Consider the following 18594-nt stretch of genomic DNA (forward strand, 5'->3'; position numbering starts at 1 on the left):
GCTGAGACAAGTGTTAAAATCACTGCTAAAATGAATCACATTAGGAATTTCAGTAAACCGGGAATAATAGGAACACACGGTGAAACGGTTTATAGATGCTTTACAAAGATGGTTCCTCTTCATAGGTAATGTACGATCCTGTGCTAAGGTCGTGATCTTAAAGTAAGGAACTGGTTAATTAGCCTGAACGCACGATCTAGGGGTCCTATCTGACAGGCAACGTGTGGTTTAATTCACCAACGGACGGTCACTTTACCTGAGTTTCATAAGTAGTCGCAATTGGGCAGTGGTAAATATATGGAATCAGATGTGGACAGACAGTATAGATAGGTAAACCGTGGTTCTATAGGAAATTATCGGTAAATCGTAAGGAGAATTAAAGAAAGGCTTAAGGCTAGATTGAACCTTGGGCAGCTGGCAACACAGGATGGCACACGAAGGGCAGTGTGCTATTGGACAAATTAAGCGGGAAAATTGTTGCTCATTTCAAAGTGGGACAAATTTTCAACAACAAGCTCGGAACTAAATGTAAACAAATCGTCCATAGAAAATGGTTGAGGTAGGGTCAACTTTGTATAAAATAGAACGGTTCAGTCTTGGAAATTGAGCAGTCAACGGAAGGGAGATGAATTAGGCTGAGGAATAGGGAAACAAACAATTACGTCACACAGTTAGCAGGTAATCTCATAATAGATTGTGACTGGCATCTATTTTGGGGTTTTGCGGGATAGGTATTTTGTTCATAGTCACACCACTCTCGTTTGAACGGTCGTGTTCCCGTTCTGGAGTAATTATTCCGGTGAGTCCACACCAAAGGGAAGCACTGCACTCGAGTTTTGCTCCCATTAGAACTCATAAGTAGTGCATATCCAATGGCCGCGCCGGGATTTGAACCCCGGACATCTGACATGCGAGGCGAGCGTGTAACCACTACTCCACCAACGCACGTTGGACGCATCTGAGTTATCACGTCTGAACAGGCGAACGTGATCACACTTGAGCGTTGTGATTGGTGTGACCGACACGTCATCGAAACGACGACCCAGTAACTGTCCTGGTTGTGACTTCCCAGTCAAGTAGCGTGGCACACGCATCCCGACACGGCCATTAGATATGCACTCCTGATGAGCTCTAATAGGAGCGAAACTCGAGTCCAGTGCTTCCCTTTGGTGTGGACTCACGGGAATAATTACTCCAGAACAGGAACACGACCGTTCAAACGAGAGTGGTGTGACTATGAAGCAAATAGCCCCTTTCGGGAGGCTATTCAAATAATTCACGAAAATCAAACAACTGCAGCACAGGAGTCGATGTCTGAACCTTTGAGCCGGAGATAACTTCGCTTGCCGCCAGCTATGGTTGAGTGTTCTGCACGAGATTTGTTTGTTCTTTGAATGCCTAAATTTGTCAAATTCATGACGTGCTTCTGATTCGTCTACGTTGAAGCCAATTATCTCCTTTCATCTGGGAAGATATCCGCGAGATCCCAGTAGATTTTCCTAAAGAAATACTACTCATTACTTGGTTGAAAGGTGGTTGCCTGTCTTCGACCGTCTCAGAGGCTTTTGGGCTCACTTCGCACTCCACATGAACTCAAATTATACGATTGTTTTTCGAAATACACTCATTTTTTATACTTGTTTGATTTTAATGAACGATTCTGTGCTGCACTAGGGCCGCCATTGCCTACGAATGATGATACTCGATTCGCTTTCCAACACGCTACTGGTTCACCGAGTCTCCAGTGATCCACTCGATTCGCTTTTCAACACGCTACTGGTTCACCGAGTCTCCAGTTTATATGCGTCAGTTACTCTACCGGTGGCCCCAGTTAGCGCAATCCACTTGATAATTTACTGTCCCTGATCACAGTTTCCGCTCGGCAAGTGGGCGATCGCAGATTCAGTTGCTGTCTCGCTTCCGTTGTTCACTCTGTATGCCACACTTTGCAGAGTCACATGTCCGCCAAAGAGCCTCCCTTTCTGACATTTAGCAAATGCGAGTTTCTCGGAAATTCGGGAGGTAGTTATTGCTGAAAAAAAACTATTCAACCAGTAGGCAACTGCGGTTGCAAGTAGTGGCCTTCAGCGATCATTAAACTATGACAATGACTCAAGCTGTTCGGTGAATACGAAACCGGAATATATGTTACGGAATTGATAATAAACAATAGTTTATATCAGACTGTTTTTTTCGTGGGGTATGCCTTGTTTATGCTGGCCATGGGAGGCGTAATCACATGTCGCATCAGTACATGGTTGATTTTGCCAGTGAACTGACCCGTGCACGCAGACAATTTGCGGTAAAACTCGCAAGTTCACTTCCGACTGTGACAAAATGCCGACTAGACATTCAATTGGAAACTACCATTCGTTTGGTTTCCAGGTAGGAATATGAAACCGTTTACACTAGTGTGATTAAAATAAAGATCTATTATTCGGAACATCAACTCAGGATGTCTGAGTTTATAAAGTTGACCATGTAGATGTTTTGGACATTCCGGAAAAGATGGCTCATAATTTACACCTTCATTTCATTTTACTTCCGGTGGATGTAGCAAGTTGAGCGATAGTAGTGTAATGGTGATACTACTGACGGGGAAGCACGCGAGTAGCACGTGCTGTTCGTAGAATTTCGCTTTGCGCCCATTGAAAAAAGGAGATCTGTTGCGGAATTCGTGGAGCCACTTTGTAATATTTGCTTGGATTTGACCGACGAATGAGTGGAGTCAATGAATCTCCAGGAAGGTTCAAGAAGACTCGTTCGGGAGAAGATCGGTGTCCAGTTTTTGTAACTAAGATGCAGATTAGAGTTTTGCTTCCCTGTTCAATGGTCTGTAACCGGTCAGTTGGTGTTTCCGAATAAATAAATCCGCGGAGAAGCCCTTCTTTCAGTAGTAGTGAGGGGGAAGCGATTTTTCCAATTCCCAGCAAGACAACTGTTTGAGTGAAAGGGGCGGGTTAGAATACACTTCTTGCGGTGTTGTTATTTCTCCACAATCTGTCGGTGAGAAGAATCGCGGTGAATGTGCTTAACAAACAAATCGTTTTGTTTCTCTTCGTAGCAAAATCAACTCAAGCGTTTGGTCCTGTCACTGACAACAGATCTGTCAAAACTCGCTTGCTACGCTTTACGGGAGATACGAACACATATTGGCCATCACTCGGGAACGAATGGACCGCCGACATCACCTCTGTCAGGTAATCTGATCTAAGCCCTACTGGAATAACCGTAGTCTTGTGACTTCCAAGTACATGGTATGGACACGTCCTTTATCCTACTAACTTCCCCACAACGACTCCCTCTACAACACAACCGTACCGCTGTGTACGAAACCTACTAGGTTTGGATTGTTTGATCATCCATCGTATGATCAGCTCTGGAATAGGACCTAGTTCTCTCGGAATTTCCAAGGTATCAGTAGGAAAGGAGTACTCTGTACAGCCGAGTTTCACATGGTTATCATGTGGCATTTTCACATCAATCTTCAGACGCATCCAGCCTCCCAAGTGCACGAAGTTTGGCCCAAGCAAAATCCAGAGCCGCGGAAATCCTGGGTCTTTCACTGGATGAATTGGATCAGCTTACCTCAGCAATACCGGTTTTGGAAAATACTTCCGATGGTAACCATATCTGTTCCGAAGCAGATGTTGCGCATTCAATCGAAGTGGCTTCTTCGTGGCCAAGTCTGTGTGCTAATCTATTAAATCAAGTGAGTTCCTGTCTCACGCTAGCTGTTCACGCTGCCAGTTATTCGCGGGGGTTGGTGCTTATACTATGCTTACTACTTGAGAGAAAGTAACTATAGTATTTTTGAATGTTCTCTATTTAATCTTGGGTATTCAGTTATCCCCGATATCTGATTTGCCATATTGTTCACTCTACAGTGCTTGCACTCACGAAAAAATAATTGTTGTGGAAATTTCTTTGGGCTTCATAGATGTACAATCTCACATATGAATAATCCTTATACACTACTCACAAGGTTGCTGAAAACTGTTCGACAGCCCACGACTGGTTTTGTCCTTCTTGGGACTCATCAGGTGGGTGCAGTCTTCGAGTTTCCGTCAACCTTTTGTTTTACTTGAACCCGAATTGCCCGAAATGGGCGAAACAGACTCCTTTGCAAACAAATTTGGAAACATCCTAAACGAGAGAAGCAGCTGTGTTCCAGGTGAGTCTCTCGAAAAATCAAATTTATTTGCAATTGAGTTTATTTCTCGTATAAGTAATCCTTGTTCGTTTGATCAGCAGATTTTAGGGTCTCTTTTTCCTACAGTTCAAAAGAGGGTTGATAAATCGNGAACGCCATTGACATCGGTTGGCAGCCATATCTTGTAGTGTCTCCAACCAGGCACAGTGAGGATCACGCGGTCCCCATCCTGGAAGGCGAGTAGCACCGACAGCACCGAAGCGTTTCGTGATCTTCCTCCTACTCCTCTGCCAAGCGAACTTGAAGAACATGATTTCGAATGTTGTGTGCACACACAAAAGCGCCAAACTTTGATTCAACTTCAGTTTTCTCCGTAACCCATTTAGAGCATTCGCTAGTTCCAAATAGATTCCTGAGAGTTTTAGATGTCTAAACATCAGTATCACAACGAAGCCTTACATTCTGGCCCACCCAGTTCAAACACTGGAGCTCTATTCTGCATCTGGCACCAACTTACGTATTCCGGGGTTCGCTGTGCGGCGGTTTAGGGCCGCCACCCACTACTGCCAACACAAGAATGGCTTCTACAGGAGAAAGCGCTTAGGCTGTGAAACACACATTTCAATACCGTAACACGGAAATCTCATCAGAATTAATTTTCACTCAGGTGTATAGTCGCCGTTGCCCCATATACCGTGTTCCGATTGATTGCCGTGCTTGTTCCTGAATCCTACGGCCTACCGAAAAATCAGTTTGTAGAGTTTTTCTTCTACTGTAATGTACAGCTGTATTACGAGGACAGATCGTGAAGGAACCAGAGGGTCAACCCGTGAAAAGATGTCTTCACTACCGAATTTCGCTCTGGCCGCACTGCCGGCCGGAAAACTGCCTCTGCACATTCGTCGGTTGAACCAACTCACCGACAACCACAATAGGTTAAGCTCTCCCTCATTCTGGGGATCTGTACCGTCTTGCGTACTCTGACTCCCATATTTACTGTGAACTGTCGAATTTTTCAATTGATTTGGACTGGCCTGACCAGGGTGCTCGACATAGGCATTGCTTTCGAAAGCCATATGTGGGTTACTATACGAGGACTGGTGGTGCGATACTACTAAAATCAAAGTAAACGACATTCTTTTGTTTCATTGTGGAAAATATCATCTGTTGAACTTTGCAAATCCATCCAATGGATTTCCTTGTTCATTTCCCTCGAAGCGTTCTCATCTGTTTTACACCGAAGGGATTAGCTATATTTACATGCCGACCGTAATACAGCGTATGTGTTTGTTCGATTATCCGTGAACAGCACTCGTTTTTCCCGTTTTTTTTTCCAGAGCCAAATTCCAGTGGACCACCTTCAACACGTTTACCAGGATATAATGAACGCATTCGATTCGGTGGTTCGTTTCATTTTACAATCGAAATCCCAAGTCCCCTGCAGAAATTCCATGCATTTCTGTGCAATTCATTCCACTCCTCCCGGTGAATGATAAAATATACTCCTTTGACTATCAAAAAGTTCGCTTTTCAAGAAGAATATGATGAGGGTCTGCCGAAGGTCGACTTAAGCTACGGACCGACCAAAACGGTCTGGCTATCTGCATCCCCCGCTGGACTAGGATTCTGGGAATAAAACATTATATTGAGCGTCCCACCTTTGCCAAACATACTAGCCGGCCACAGTAGTTTCCGACCGAATTACCATCTGGCCCAGTTAAAACAGATACGTAATGACGTCTGGCTACAGTCATAACAACAAGTCTAAGTAAGAAGAAACATACACACGATATTTGTCTCTCATAAACTTATTTTATTCCAAAGACTTAGTCCGTTTGTGCTCGAAAGAGCTTGCCTTTGACACACCTAAATAGAACAAAGCTTAGCCCACTGTTTGTACTTTGTGTGTATGAGAGTTGGTGAACCACAAACAGTTCGCGTGATTGAATTCTCTGACGTCCCTCTCTAGTCTTTCTCATATATTTTAGTCTACAAAGAAGTACAACTCCAAAGGAATTTGCATCAACACAAAAGACCAGATGGCGCCGTACTCAGCCTCCATTAGAAGAGTCTCATTATTCTCCCAACAAATTGAATATCCTGAATGAAGACAATTTATTAAACTGGCAATGTTTTGGAATATATGTTGCTCGGGTGCGCTACTTGGTCTGTTCGCCGAGCTTAACAGTTAGATCGCAAATGTTTCAATACCAATCGAGCACTGACATCATCAATGAGGCGTCGAGTGGGTGGCCAGACTGCCCTACGCATGCCAAATACTAGGATAAAGGTAGTTTTACTCCTAAGCGTCTGTCATCTCTCACAGCAAGTGGTCAAATCAATTTGGTTTTCACAAGAGACTCAACTGAATCTCTCGTTTATGATATTCTACAACTGAATGTGCTGCACACAGGCTGCCTCATGATTCAGTTGGCACGATATTCGAGACATCGCAGTATATTTTCATAAAGGAAACTACTCACAAGATTGCTGAAAACTCTTCGAAAGCCCACGACCGGTTTCGCCCTTCTTGGGGCTCATCCGGTAGGCGCAGTCCCCGAGTTTCCGTCAGACTTATGTTCTACTTGAACCCAAATAGGACTGTTTTCGAGAAATACGCTCATTTGCAAATCAATTTGGTTTTCACGAGAGACTCAATTGAATCTCGCATTTATGATCTTCTACAACTGAATGTGCTGTACACAGGCCGATATCTTGCTAATCTCGTATAGAACTTTGGATTCGAGGACTTTAAAGGACGGTTCCCGAACTGTTTTGATAATTGTACTACCTTTTTGCCATGCTGTCGCACGGAAACCTGAAAGCTTCTTGGAGTTACTTGGAGTTGATCTCTTTGGATACTTTCTCGGCCATTCAACTCATCAGGCGCAATAAGTAGTTTGGTTCCTCCCCACGTAGGGAACGAGCTATGTCAGTTATGACTGTTATTTCCGATAACCCATCGTGTTGGCTGAGTTGTTAGAGCAGGAATCTACTGACCGGAAAGCCTGTGGTTCGAAGCCGACCTTTGCCTCTCGACTCCTTATCAGGAAGGTCAGCATCCTGAAAGCAACCACTGAACGCCCGGGATCTACGGCGACTCTCAGCTCCGCTGGGTGTTGACCAGACAGACAACGCCCCCACAATATGCAGCGCGTCACAGCCTTGCATCACACCCAGACAGCGCGAGTCAGCGTTGATCAAGGACAGACAACGCCCCGCAATATGCAGCACGTCGCTGCCTCGTACTAAAGCCAGACCGCGTGCGTCAGCATTGGACCAAGTTCAGACAGTGTCCTTCCAATAAAAAGCTTGAGGCCGTTGTACTTTTCGCACTCGCACGCACTCGCGCTCTCGCAACCACTTTGTTGGAATATAGCTATTGTATTCCCTTCCGTGAGCCTTTTACTCTCCTACGCTAGGCACTGGAGCGGGTCAACAGCAGATACCACAGGCCGGCGAATCAGCAGATATAACACTCCCCCTGTCTTGTAAGGAATACAAAAAAAGCTCTTGCCCACCTGGTAGAAATGCGCGATGACACCCATAGAAGATGTTTTTCTCATTTTAGCTCATACGGTTAGTTGCCTGTCTAGGTGTCCATTGACTGTAGCTGTTCGTTGTCGTATTGATATATTGATTGCCTTGACAATGCTCTACGTTTCTTTAATGGGTTATATTCATTTACTACGCAGACTCGTTTTAGTTCCTGTAGCCTGGCTTGTGTTTCACACGGTAATCGTCGGTCTCATACCATCCGCCTCGGCTTTGATCTTTTGTCTACACTGGTATTTTGGTAATAGTCCAGCATGATAGAGTGTTGGGCCTGTCGGCGCTTTCATGTGAATGCTTAATAAAAAAAACATCAATACCACCGAGGTACAACCTTCCGGGCACCACAAATTATACCCGCTTGTGGTGAAAATTTTATTTGTCTGCGAATTTCTCAGTTATTTGTCCACTCAAGTTTTCTATTAAATGTCACAACTGCGCGGCTGTTCCCTCTGATTTGGTAATTTGACCAGTATTGTTCGCAACCAATGCCATATCAATGAAAGTTCTGTTTTCATCCAAGTAAAGGGGTTGGGAAACCTGTCTATTTTTGAATTTGAAAAGGAGTAATCCTAAAGATTGATATGTGATATGGGGACATCACTAAGAAGAAACTTCTCATGTTGCGAGAAAAACACACTGAAGTTGAAAAACTGTGGCTCATTTATCTAATGGTAATCGAAATTGTGAATCTGTTGACGTTTCCTACTTGTCAGACACCAGTCGTTCATCATCGTTAGGAGGCGATTGATGGGATTCGAGCGCAGTTTCGGAACTGGTGATGGCTAACAACCTCCATATTAGTCAAACTTTCAGTTTGGTATGAATAGGTTTCACTTGGTAAAAGTGAAACTCTTCCGGAATTACGTCATCATTGTCGTACTCTGTTGTATCGTGGGTGGCCGTCTATGGGTTACACCTCCACTGAGCCTGCCAGACTACGCGATAGGGAGAAGACAGAGAACTCGGGACACGGCTGTATTTCCAGGACAAAACATACAGAGCGCCTGCGTAAATATATAGGATGACTAAATGGCCAAATACGGTCGTTCACTTGTTCGCTCCGTACAGCCAATGGTGGTGTTCCGGTCGTGAACACTCTCAGGCCCACTACGCTGGTCGTATGTTGCTAAGCCGTGTTTGGTGAGAGCCTCAAACTCACCTACTTTCCGAACGTGTCGTACCGATGGTGACCTTGGGGATGCGTCACTCTCTGCACATGTACTTTTTCCATGTCTGGGCGCGTCCTGACATACACATTCATACTCTTCAATTGTTCCCTAGTATCACCAGAAAGATCTGCGTCAGTAATTTGTAATCAAAGACAACTTGGGATTGAGAAAATAGAATTCCCGAAATTGTGCCAGTGTACGAACGTTTTTATATCACATTCAGTAAAACTGAGTTGGGGAGGGGAATTTCTGGCTCTGCAGGGTTTCTCCGATCTTTGGAAGCAAGCTCAAAATTGAAATAACTTACCCCGAACACCTATTTGCTTGAGAGATCTAACTAACATGTAGATTTTTGAGCATCACCAAAAATACGAACACTTCTCGTATGTTTCACTTTTCGCTATATGCGCGTTTGAATAGTGCATTGAACGTTCGTTATCAACTGTATGCTTGATTGTGCCTTCTGGGCCCATACATGCAATCGTAAGGGAAAAATTCTCTGCCCATTCCGTGATTCAGTTTGAGCAAACAACAGCTTTTACACTCAAATTTTCGTCATCAATCATCACCAAAGACAGCAGTATCAGTGTTGACACTGATGCTTCACAGCCGTAAACTACACCCTGATGTATGCAATGGTAAGGCGACTAAGTTGATGGCACCATGTGACAGCTGATGTGGCATGAGAGTAATGTTAGCCGTAACTGTCATGGTTGTACGAGGGCTGGGATACTGCTAGGGTGTCCACACCTGGACAAGAGGACGGTCAGGGTCCTCCACCAAATCCTCGAGGTTGTACGAGGGCTGGGATACTGCTAGGGTGTCCACACCTGGACAAGAGGACGGTCAGGGTCCTCAACCAAATCCTTCGTCTCAAAAGCCTACCCGCAAGGCAGCGGTCTTAGGCCGGTCTTGGCCGAAACACGTCGCCACATATGTTCCAACCCCCAGTCTGGAGATCCAGGAGACTGTGTTCGCCAGACCTCCGCCCATTCACCCACCTGGTGTGAGAGACTCTGTGAGCATCGTGCGGACACTCCCCAGTATAGCTCAGTGGGTTGCCGAGGCACACGAACCGCCACCCACACCACTGTCACCTCCAGTTTCTTCAGGACAGCTCACATCACCAAGCCAAAGTTGGACTTACCTTTAGTTATGAGACATCGGTTTCTGTTGCATGTGGGCCACCGATGATACCCAAGACCGTACTTCGTCGGAAGCCTAATGGTCACGGTCGAGTTAGAACTTAGTAAGAAAAATCGCTTGCACGAGCATTTGAGTTTTTGTTTTGCAACTTTACTGTGGATTGGGGCCAAACCCCAATTAGCTGACAAAATTAAATAGATTGGCAAACCTGTGCTCACCCGCGCTCTTCTAAATGAAGGAATAGTTTGGTAATTGATTTGCAAATTATTTACAGTGTTTTTTCTGTAAATTAGTCTAATTCCTAATATTAGGAGTGGAGCTTCGGCTTTAGCTGAAACCTGTTAGTTCCTTTCACGGGTTTGAATTTTTCAAACTCTTTATTTTGTACACACGAAAACAACCAGTGAGTGACTTGCTGAGGCATGCACGACAGTCTGTCGTTACCAGTTCCTTACCCACGTAAAAAGTTACTTTGATAGTATGAGAAAATTTTTAAATTTATAAAGGAAATTTTGTCCTTCAAATAAAGTCAATCATCTGTGCTGAGATTCTGAGGAGCAATGTGCGGTTGCTTCATCCTTATTGGCAAATCATTATAAATGTGTATCATCAAGGATTCTCAAAGATGCAGCACCGTTGCTACTAGTTTGGACAGCGCCACTTCGTGGCAGGTTCAGCATTGAAATTTGTTCGATTCGCCCCTCGTGAGACGACCTGGAGAGTCTGACCATCCATATCGGCGCCGTGCCCAGAGTGGACGCCCGATCAACATGCAAGAGTCACCAGCAGCAGCAGAACGCCCGACCCCGCGAACTCGGACCGCTCGTGTTCGATTTGTTGAGTATTCAGGCGACTAGCCGAAAGTACCCTAGTTCGAGAATCCTTGGAGTTTGGTGAGACGCGCAGTGTTGATAGTTCTCAGAGAGGATGAAACGGCTGTCTAGTGCCTCCCGGCCTTTCGGCGTAGGTTGGGTCAAAATATAGGACGAAGTTTCTACCAAAGAACTTGGGTTATAGGTCGTACGTCTTGTGAATACTGTGGATGGCCTCTTCTATTAACATCGCCACTTATTGTCGCTGGTAATGACTAGTTAAATTTGGCTAACCATATTTTCGAATGGTCCTGACTTATCATTTTTGGATCAAAAGTCGTGAAATCCAGGCAATTTGTGGCGATACTCGCCGCACACGTGGACGGTGACCACGTGTGAGTACATTGTGCAAACAGCATGGCTGATCCGCCTATGAAATCGGTATTGAAAGACCTGTCTCAATTATCGTCAGCAAAAGTACACAAAAGTCATTTTACCTCGAAAAGTTTCATTAATTTACTAAAAGAAACAACACATCAATTCCTGAACACGAGGACCAAGAATACCGGATCACGGTGTGGAGCGATAGCGAAAATACGCTTTGTGATTCAGTTAGACTCTTCATACCATGTGGGCAGAGGTGCTGAGTTATTTTCCATCCCTCATGAGTCTGAGGTGAATTGATGTGTTGGAAATTCTTGGTAGATTTTTGGAAATTTTCATTTATATTCATTTTTGTTTGACGTATCACGCGAAAGGATGAAAAAATCGTTCAGCTGTAACACCCTTTCACTGCCTAGCTGCCATGCCACCAGAAGAAAGCACGAGGGGTAGGATATTGCCGGCTTGCCCAAGCCTGGACAGGGGAAGTCGAAGGGCAGAGGTTGGGTTCGAACCATGGACCTTCTGGTTGGTAAATTCGCGCCCTAACCACTTGAGCGAGATGGGACACCGCGGAATATTGTTCTCTAACAAAACGTCGCCACGTCGCATATCACCGAATTTCTCATGACACAAGGCAGATTCTTTAGAAGTAACTTTCCACTTGTTTCTGCACTTGATTGTTAATTTGCTGGCCAGTAGTTTCTTAAGTGTTGTTCACTCGATTTAATCTCACAGAGATACACGCCAATCGCACCAGAGAATCACCGATTTTTGCAACGTACAAACCTTGATAGTCACGCTCCAACATATTTGTAGACAGTATTACGTTTCTATCCCATTATCCGAGTAGTTCAGTTGAACAAATCTAATTAGCATATCTGAAAATTTCGGGGAAATTTTGGGAGAAAGACTGCTGTGTATCATATTTTGCCACTGATGGCATAATTTTGGCAAACAATCCCCTAGGGGGATACACTATTTAGCCTTTCTGAATGTAACACTTTCATTTGTCTCTTTTTGCTCGTGTGGCCGATACGATTTAAAAATACATTTTCGAGTTGTTGAAAAACTTAGATAAATAAAGATGTCCTCGTTCAAAGTGGCTAAGTTTGTCTGTCCATCATTCTATCTTGTAATTCCACATATAAATTTAGGCACTGACGTTTACGCTAACTTTACGTTGTATAATGTGATGGTAACTGAGATGATCTGAGATTACACACCGATAAATATGGCAGTACACACCGGTTTTCGCAAGCTGGACAACTCCCCTACGGAAGAGGAGGTAGGTTTTAGGCGACCCGCGATGTTGCAGACTCACATGAAGATTAACTTGGTGTTCATTGGAAACAGAATTGAAATTCAGCTGATTCTCACGTTTCTGACATCATTGGACCACGTGAGTTGCACCGCCTACAAATCCCAGATATCCTAGTATCAAAATCGATTTGTCACTATTCATGGTGTTGATGAAAACTCTTCGACAACCCACTCATCTTTTCTTCCTTCTTCCTGCCCTATAAGTGGGCTCCGTTGTTCAGTGTCTATTAATCTTAGTCCTTATTTGAGCTCAGTATTATATTCAGAGGACATTGTGCACCTGTTTGTTAACGTGCGACTCAAGTAAATCTCTTGTTTAAAAACTCATGGTTATCTTCGACGAGGGTTGCAGAGTTTTCACCAACCTTGTAGTTAGCATTGTGTCAAAGAATACTTCAAGTTCCGGAACATCGGCCCAACTAGAACTGAAGATGACATTTGTGCAACAAACTCGGAGGGTTTTGCAAACTCATGGACAACCTGGCTCAATGGCAGTTTAGCCCACAAGTTGGAACTAAGATTGATGTAAGATCGGGAAATGCGCTTGCGTCACGAGCCCCGAGGTGGACAAGATAGGCGCTGGGGAGTCGGTGTGTTTCCATCATCTCCATAAGTAGCAGTGTGTCATGTGTTGTTCAATTCTGACGGCTACTTGGCCCTAACATTAGCAGAGGACCTGATAATTACCCAGGCTCAGGCCTCAATTTTAACCAGCTAACAGGGATCTCATTCCAAAAGCCTTATCCAAGGAGGGCACTTTATTCTCTTCTATGCGCCGTCAACGTGCTTATGGCCAAAGAGGAGCAGGTAGGAGTGGCCAGTACTCGAATTGGTCAAGACCGTACTCCAAAAGTACATCCTATGGGACGGGGAGATAAGAGTGATTTCGGTTTCTCCACAGGGTTTGTGAAGCGATTAGTTTATGTGCACTTTAATACTGATGATCGCTCAGTATTCGCACAACGAAATTGAATTTTCAAAAGCTATGACGTGTCTCTGGTGGACTAAAGCAATTGGGAGATTCAGTTCAGAGTACAGGTGCAGACGTTTGAGCCCCGTTTGGGCATCCCGGGGTCTCAGCGTTGCCGAAAAATTACTCCACCAGACTTTTCCGCCAGAGGTATGATTGCTTCAGTGGACAATGAAATTTGGTGAGCTGCGAGAATATGAAAGTAGATTAGAATGGTTTTTATTCTGAGCAACAAAATGCAATATTTTGGAGCAAAAAGGTTTACTCCATCCGTGAAGGTTTTGCAGCTGAGAGCATTGTGCGGCTAATGGGCCATATACTGATTCAGTGACAAAATCCCAAAGCCTGTCACCGTCTGTTCTTCCCTCTTCGTTTAGAATTTCCTTTGTCGAAGGTTTCTTTCGGGAGATGTGTTTTGAGTCTTATTTTTTCAACAAAGAACAAAAACCTCTTTCTTGTTGCCCCAGTGCAGGGGTGGGGGCAGAAGCCGCTCCCCTCCTTATCTATTTAACAACACGCCATTGAGAGAAACAATTTTAAATCAAGCTTAATTGTTAGAATGGTTGAGTCACAATCCGCATATCTGGACTGACAAAACCACTCCGTATTGAAAAAAAACTTTTTACAAAAGACTATTGAGCAATTCATAGCCTCGTTTCACATGATGGGGAAAATATCATGCTGATTTGTCATAAAATTACGATAAAAAACGGTGATTGTCGTATTTTATGACTTCCAGAGATGAAGTTCTGAGTGATATCGGAGAACCGGTCGGGGTTTTGTCTTTGCATTGGTGATAAAATGTCATAAAATAAAAGGCGGTTTCGATTGATATGAAAAACGATATCACGCTGAGCTGGAATGAATGCTCAAATAGAGCAATAAACCCGCTATTATAGCTATTATTTATTCAGGACAACGTTACATTTTGATTGAAAAATATTATCTAGTTTTTCGAATATCAAGTGGACTTCTTTGGACGTCCCGAAGAAATCAGCTATAGGAAACGACCAGGAGCTTTTTTAACATATGCTCTGGGTCTGGGTGGGTTTCTTGAAACGTTTCCGTAAAGCTTTGAAATGTCTTCAAAATAACAGAAGACAAAAGATATACTCCCCAGGAGAAGCTTCGCAAACAGGATTTGAGAAGATAGCAAACGAGGCGCTCAGGCTAAATCGCCACGCTGCGAATTCCACTAAAAAAACTCCAAATACATGATGAGCGCTAGTCAACAATCTTTAGAAATCCTTCAACAGAAATAACGCTTACTCCTCCACCTACATCTGGGATCTACGGCCTACGGAGACATAATCCCAAAAAGGCTACGTTAGAGGACACGGGTCAGTATGCATTCCAGACATGCTGAGGCGATTCCTTCCAGAACATTTCGGCCTTCAATTTGATTTCAGTTTTGATTAGGGCCATTGGGTACTGTGGTTTTTTTCGTTAGTTTTTCTGCACGTCCAACGAAATGCTGTGTGAATTGTCCTGCTTCACAGGATGCATTCAGTATTGTAATAATGAATTGTGAATTTTCAATGTCAATTTAGTTTATTCGTTACCTTCATGACACATCCTGTGAATGAAAAAATGGATAGCTGAAGGAAAGCAGGTGCCGGGTTAAATTGGTCAGGGCCGATCAAATTTCGTCCCATTACTCGTTTGGTGATTATTCTTTCAAAGATGTTACCACTCTCTGACTGTTAACGGTCACCAAAGGTCGCATGTATTGACCTGTATTGTAGTGCTGTGTGGCTTTTGGCGTCGTTGGCCCAAGTTTGACAGGATACGGGAATTCATGAGCTTCATAACTCAAAAATTATCCTTGATGTAACGAATCAACATAGCTTACAGTTGAAAGCAACTACGATATATCGCTACATATCATGTAGGGACCTAACTCACATTGTAAAGATAAGCCATGCTTAGATTTGGGAGCTCCAATCAGCTACAGTTTTACATAATTATTACAATTCGTCGGGCTGTTCTATCCATCTGCCTCACTTATACGCAGTCACGTTCTTCCACACACGATCAGTGCGAAGATTCGAATGCATGCGGTGCCCGATAGTACGATTGCAATAATATCTAGCAACATTAATCACCCGCTTTATTCCACACTTGGCTGTGAACTAGATTAACGTTTCCAACTAGACTTGTTTCATCCTATCCGTCTGCGCGACACCCCTCAATCGCGTCTGAAATTTTTTCTACCAGAACTCTAGTTACTGGACGCATGCGCATTTCCGGTTCAGGTGCGGTAAGGTTGTTCTGATGTTCCTTAAAATCACTTGAACGAAATGCGGTGTTACTGTTAGTTGACAAATTTGCTCCTCGAGCCTAAACTCATTATTTTCCAGGAATAATAATTGAATTTTGAACTACCCGCCGCGACGAAGCCGAACAGACATCACTTATTTCACGCACAACTTGTGTGCCGTCGATTTCGGAAAATATTTAGTTTTCTAGTAACTGAAGCTTGCAAAAAATAACTGCAAACCAATGTTTGGGGTTCGCGAATTCACTACGGGTGTAAAATAAATGGAAAAATGAGAGCGACCGTCCTCGTTTTTGACCCGGCGATGTTGGTCGACTGACTGAAATTGACTCAGTCTACGTTCATTTGGGAAAGAACGGCCAAAATTCTTTTTGAGAACTATATCCATCCCTTGCTGTCTCTTTCAGCAGCCCGATTTGGCTTCAAATAAATCATTTGTAATATTCAGTCAATTTTTATCCGTTTTTACGAACTCGTTAATTAGGAGTGTCCCGATAGGCTTTCGCTTTTATTGTTCTGTAAATCTTCTGCGAGTTTGAGCAAAATGGAGTACAAAGTTCGAGGGAAACTAGACTGTAAGTGCGTGCACTCAATCATGCCAGTATGTTTGTCCCTGGGAACTTATTATGTGAACGTGGGGAGATGGGACCCTTTCGTGAAAGGCTTCATAACTCGTCCGCCAAAGGTAAGGCCTCACCTCAGACGTTTCACTGGAGGTTAACCACTCCAAATGGTTTGACTGAAACACGATCTGAAACAAATTAATCTTAAGGCTTCTTGTTCCTTCAGCAGTATGAGCACAGATAAAAGTGACATGTTGCCAAAATTCCGTACTTAGTCATCAGTACCAAGTAAATAAACTGTCGAATGCCTAACCTGATAAGTCGAACTGATAGATACTGGATAAAACGGCAAACACAAAACGCTAGGTGAACTTTCGTTCACTAACGGAATGGCCGTCTAACGGTCACGAGCAGCCGTTTGTGAATTTACAGACCAGATCAACTTTATGAATGACGATCGTCCGAGAGAACCTCAAACGAAAATTAATCTGTGCAGCAAGTAGGGATAACGAAAGACCGCGCAAAATCAACAATAGCTCTCGTCCAGTTGATATCGTGAAGAACTTTTGGTGGTCCGGGACGATACGGCCATGTTTGGCACTGTGGTTTTGTACCCAGATGTGAAGGAAACTCTTTGGTCTGGAGTTGGGACACCCATGAATTTTGCCCAAACAAGGCGCATCATAGTCAAACGCGCAGTGCAGATCCTCGCCAATGGAGTTCTTCCCCGCGGTAGAGACATGATGATCCCCATGTTCGACTAATTACCCACATTTCAACCATGTGTGTTGTAACTGAAAAGCGTATGACAATTCACAACAATGGGCTCTCTCCTTTAAAAGAGAATCTCAAGTAGATAAGCTCTTTACCCACGTGTAGGTACAACTTCTCGGTCTTCTGAGGAGGCGTGATATGCATTCATTCCACTTTAAAGTTGGTTGCGAAATCTGATGCACGCTGAATAGGGTCCGAAATTTGCACCTCAGTATTTGTATGGCGTTGCGCTTGTTCTTCAATGGATCGAGTCTTGAAAACTGCTCGTGATATCCCTACCAGGTAGATTATCTTCAGACCGCGTTTAACCGACCCATCCTCACTGCGCGCAAGCGGAATACCTGGTAATGTCTTGGCGTTTGTGAAACCTACCCTTAACTAAGAGATGGGTTGAGGTGAAACGTTTTCAGATTTCCAGAAAAAAACCAGTCCCAATCACCCTGACAAAGACCAAAGCACCAGTCATGTTACGTTAGTAACAGGACACCCGTTGAACATGCTCCATTAAGTGGTTTTTTTGCGGTTCTGAAGACTCTAGTCGAAACCATATCAGAAGATTAATGGTTACCATGCAATCATTCTGTGTACATGCAGCTCTGTATAAGAAAAGTAGTTTCCCTGCGTCAGTCGCGATCATGAACAACCATCAGGCCATTTTCTATTGAGGTGAATTTCTCATGAATAAAAAAGTCCATAAGGTCCGAGTGCAGCGCTACCCGTTGACCTCAAGTATCGAAATTTCATTCGGAAATCTGTTCGTGTTTAACAAACGAACCCAGCTGACTGCATCAGGTTGCACTATAGACAACACAAGGTCTTATTTTCCAACAGCAACCAGTTTCGGATTTCCGAGTACGAGCGTTCTACCCATGTAGGTCATCAAGTCGAGGATAACTGCCTCCAGTATTTAGATAGCCTGAGAAAGACCATGAATTCGGACGGGTCTTCAAACACAAATGACATGGAATCATCTTTCAATCGATCGTCACAACCAGGACAATTACTGGGTCGTTGTTCAATGAGTCGGGCTCACCAATCACATCGATCAAGTGTGAACACGTTCGCCTGTTCAGATGTGAGAATTCAGATGCGTCCAACGTGCGTTGGTGAAGTAGTGGTTACACGCCCGCCTCGCATGTTGGATGTCCGGGGTTCGAATCCCGGCACGGCCATTGGGTATGCACTGCTGATCAGTACTAAAAGAGCGAAACTCGAGTCCCATCTGGACTCACCGGAATAATTACGCCAGAACAGGAACACGGCCGTTCAAACGAGTGTTGTGGCTATGAACAAGAATCTTCTTTCCCAAAGCACGCATTACTTTTTCTAGAATTGAGAGGAATAACTGGGCAACATTAACGAGCTTGTTCGTAAACCAGTCAATACTGTCTATGCTACTGGAGTGGGTTTCGGTCATCTGAGCTAACATGTTTTTTTTACACAGCTTTCGCAACAAATATTCAACTTGGT

At 44.0% G+C, this 18594-nt stretch overlaps 1 protein-coding gene across 1 annotated transcript in view; it reads left to right on the top strand.

The window, feature by feature from the left end:
- T265_14434 (hypothetical protein) overlaps positions 1-5645 on the top strand; it is a gene marked incomplete at both ends in the record, with an annotated part of 31929 nt that extends 26284 nt beyond the window's left edge. Inside the window, 3 exons of the mRNA XM_009173617.1 lie at positions 3065-3200; positions 3492-3712; positions 5491-5645. Coding sequence (XP_009171881.1) covers positions 3065-3200; positions 3492-3712; positions 5491-5643 — 510 coding nt within the window. The remainder of the gene's footprint in view (positions 1-3064; positions 3201-3491; positions 3713-5490) is intronic.
- Between the last annotated feature and the right edge of the window lie 12949 nt (positions 5646-18594).

The sequence above is a fragment of the Opisthorchis viverrini genome, assembly GCF_000715545.1.
Source record: "Opisthorchis viverrini unplaced genomic scaffold opera_v5_194, whole genome shotgun sequence".
Classification (NCBI taxonomy): domain Eukaryota; kingdom Metazoa; phylum Platyhelminthes; class Trematoda; order Opisthorchiida; family Opisthorchiidae; genus Opisthorchis; species Opisthorchis viverrini.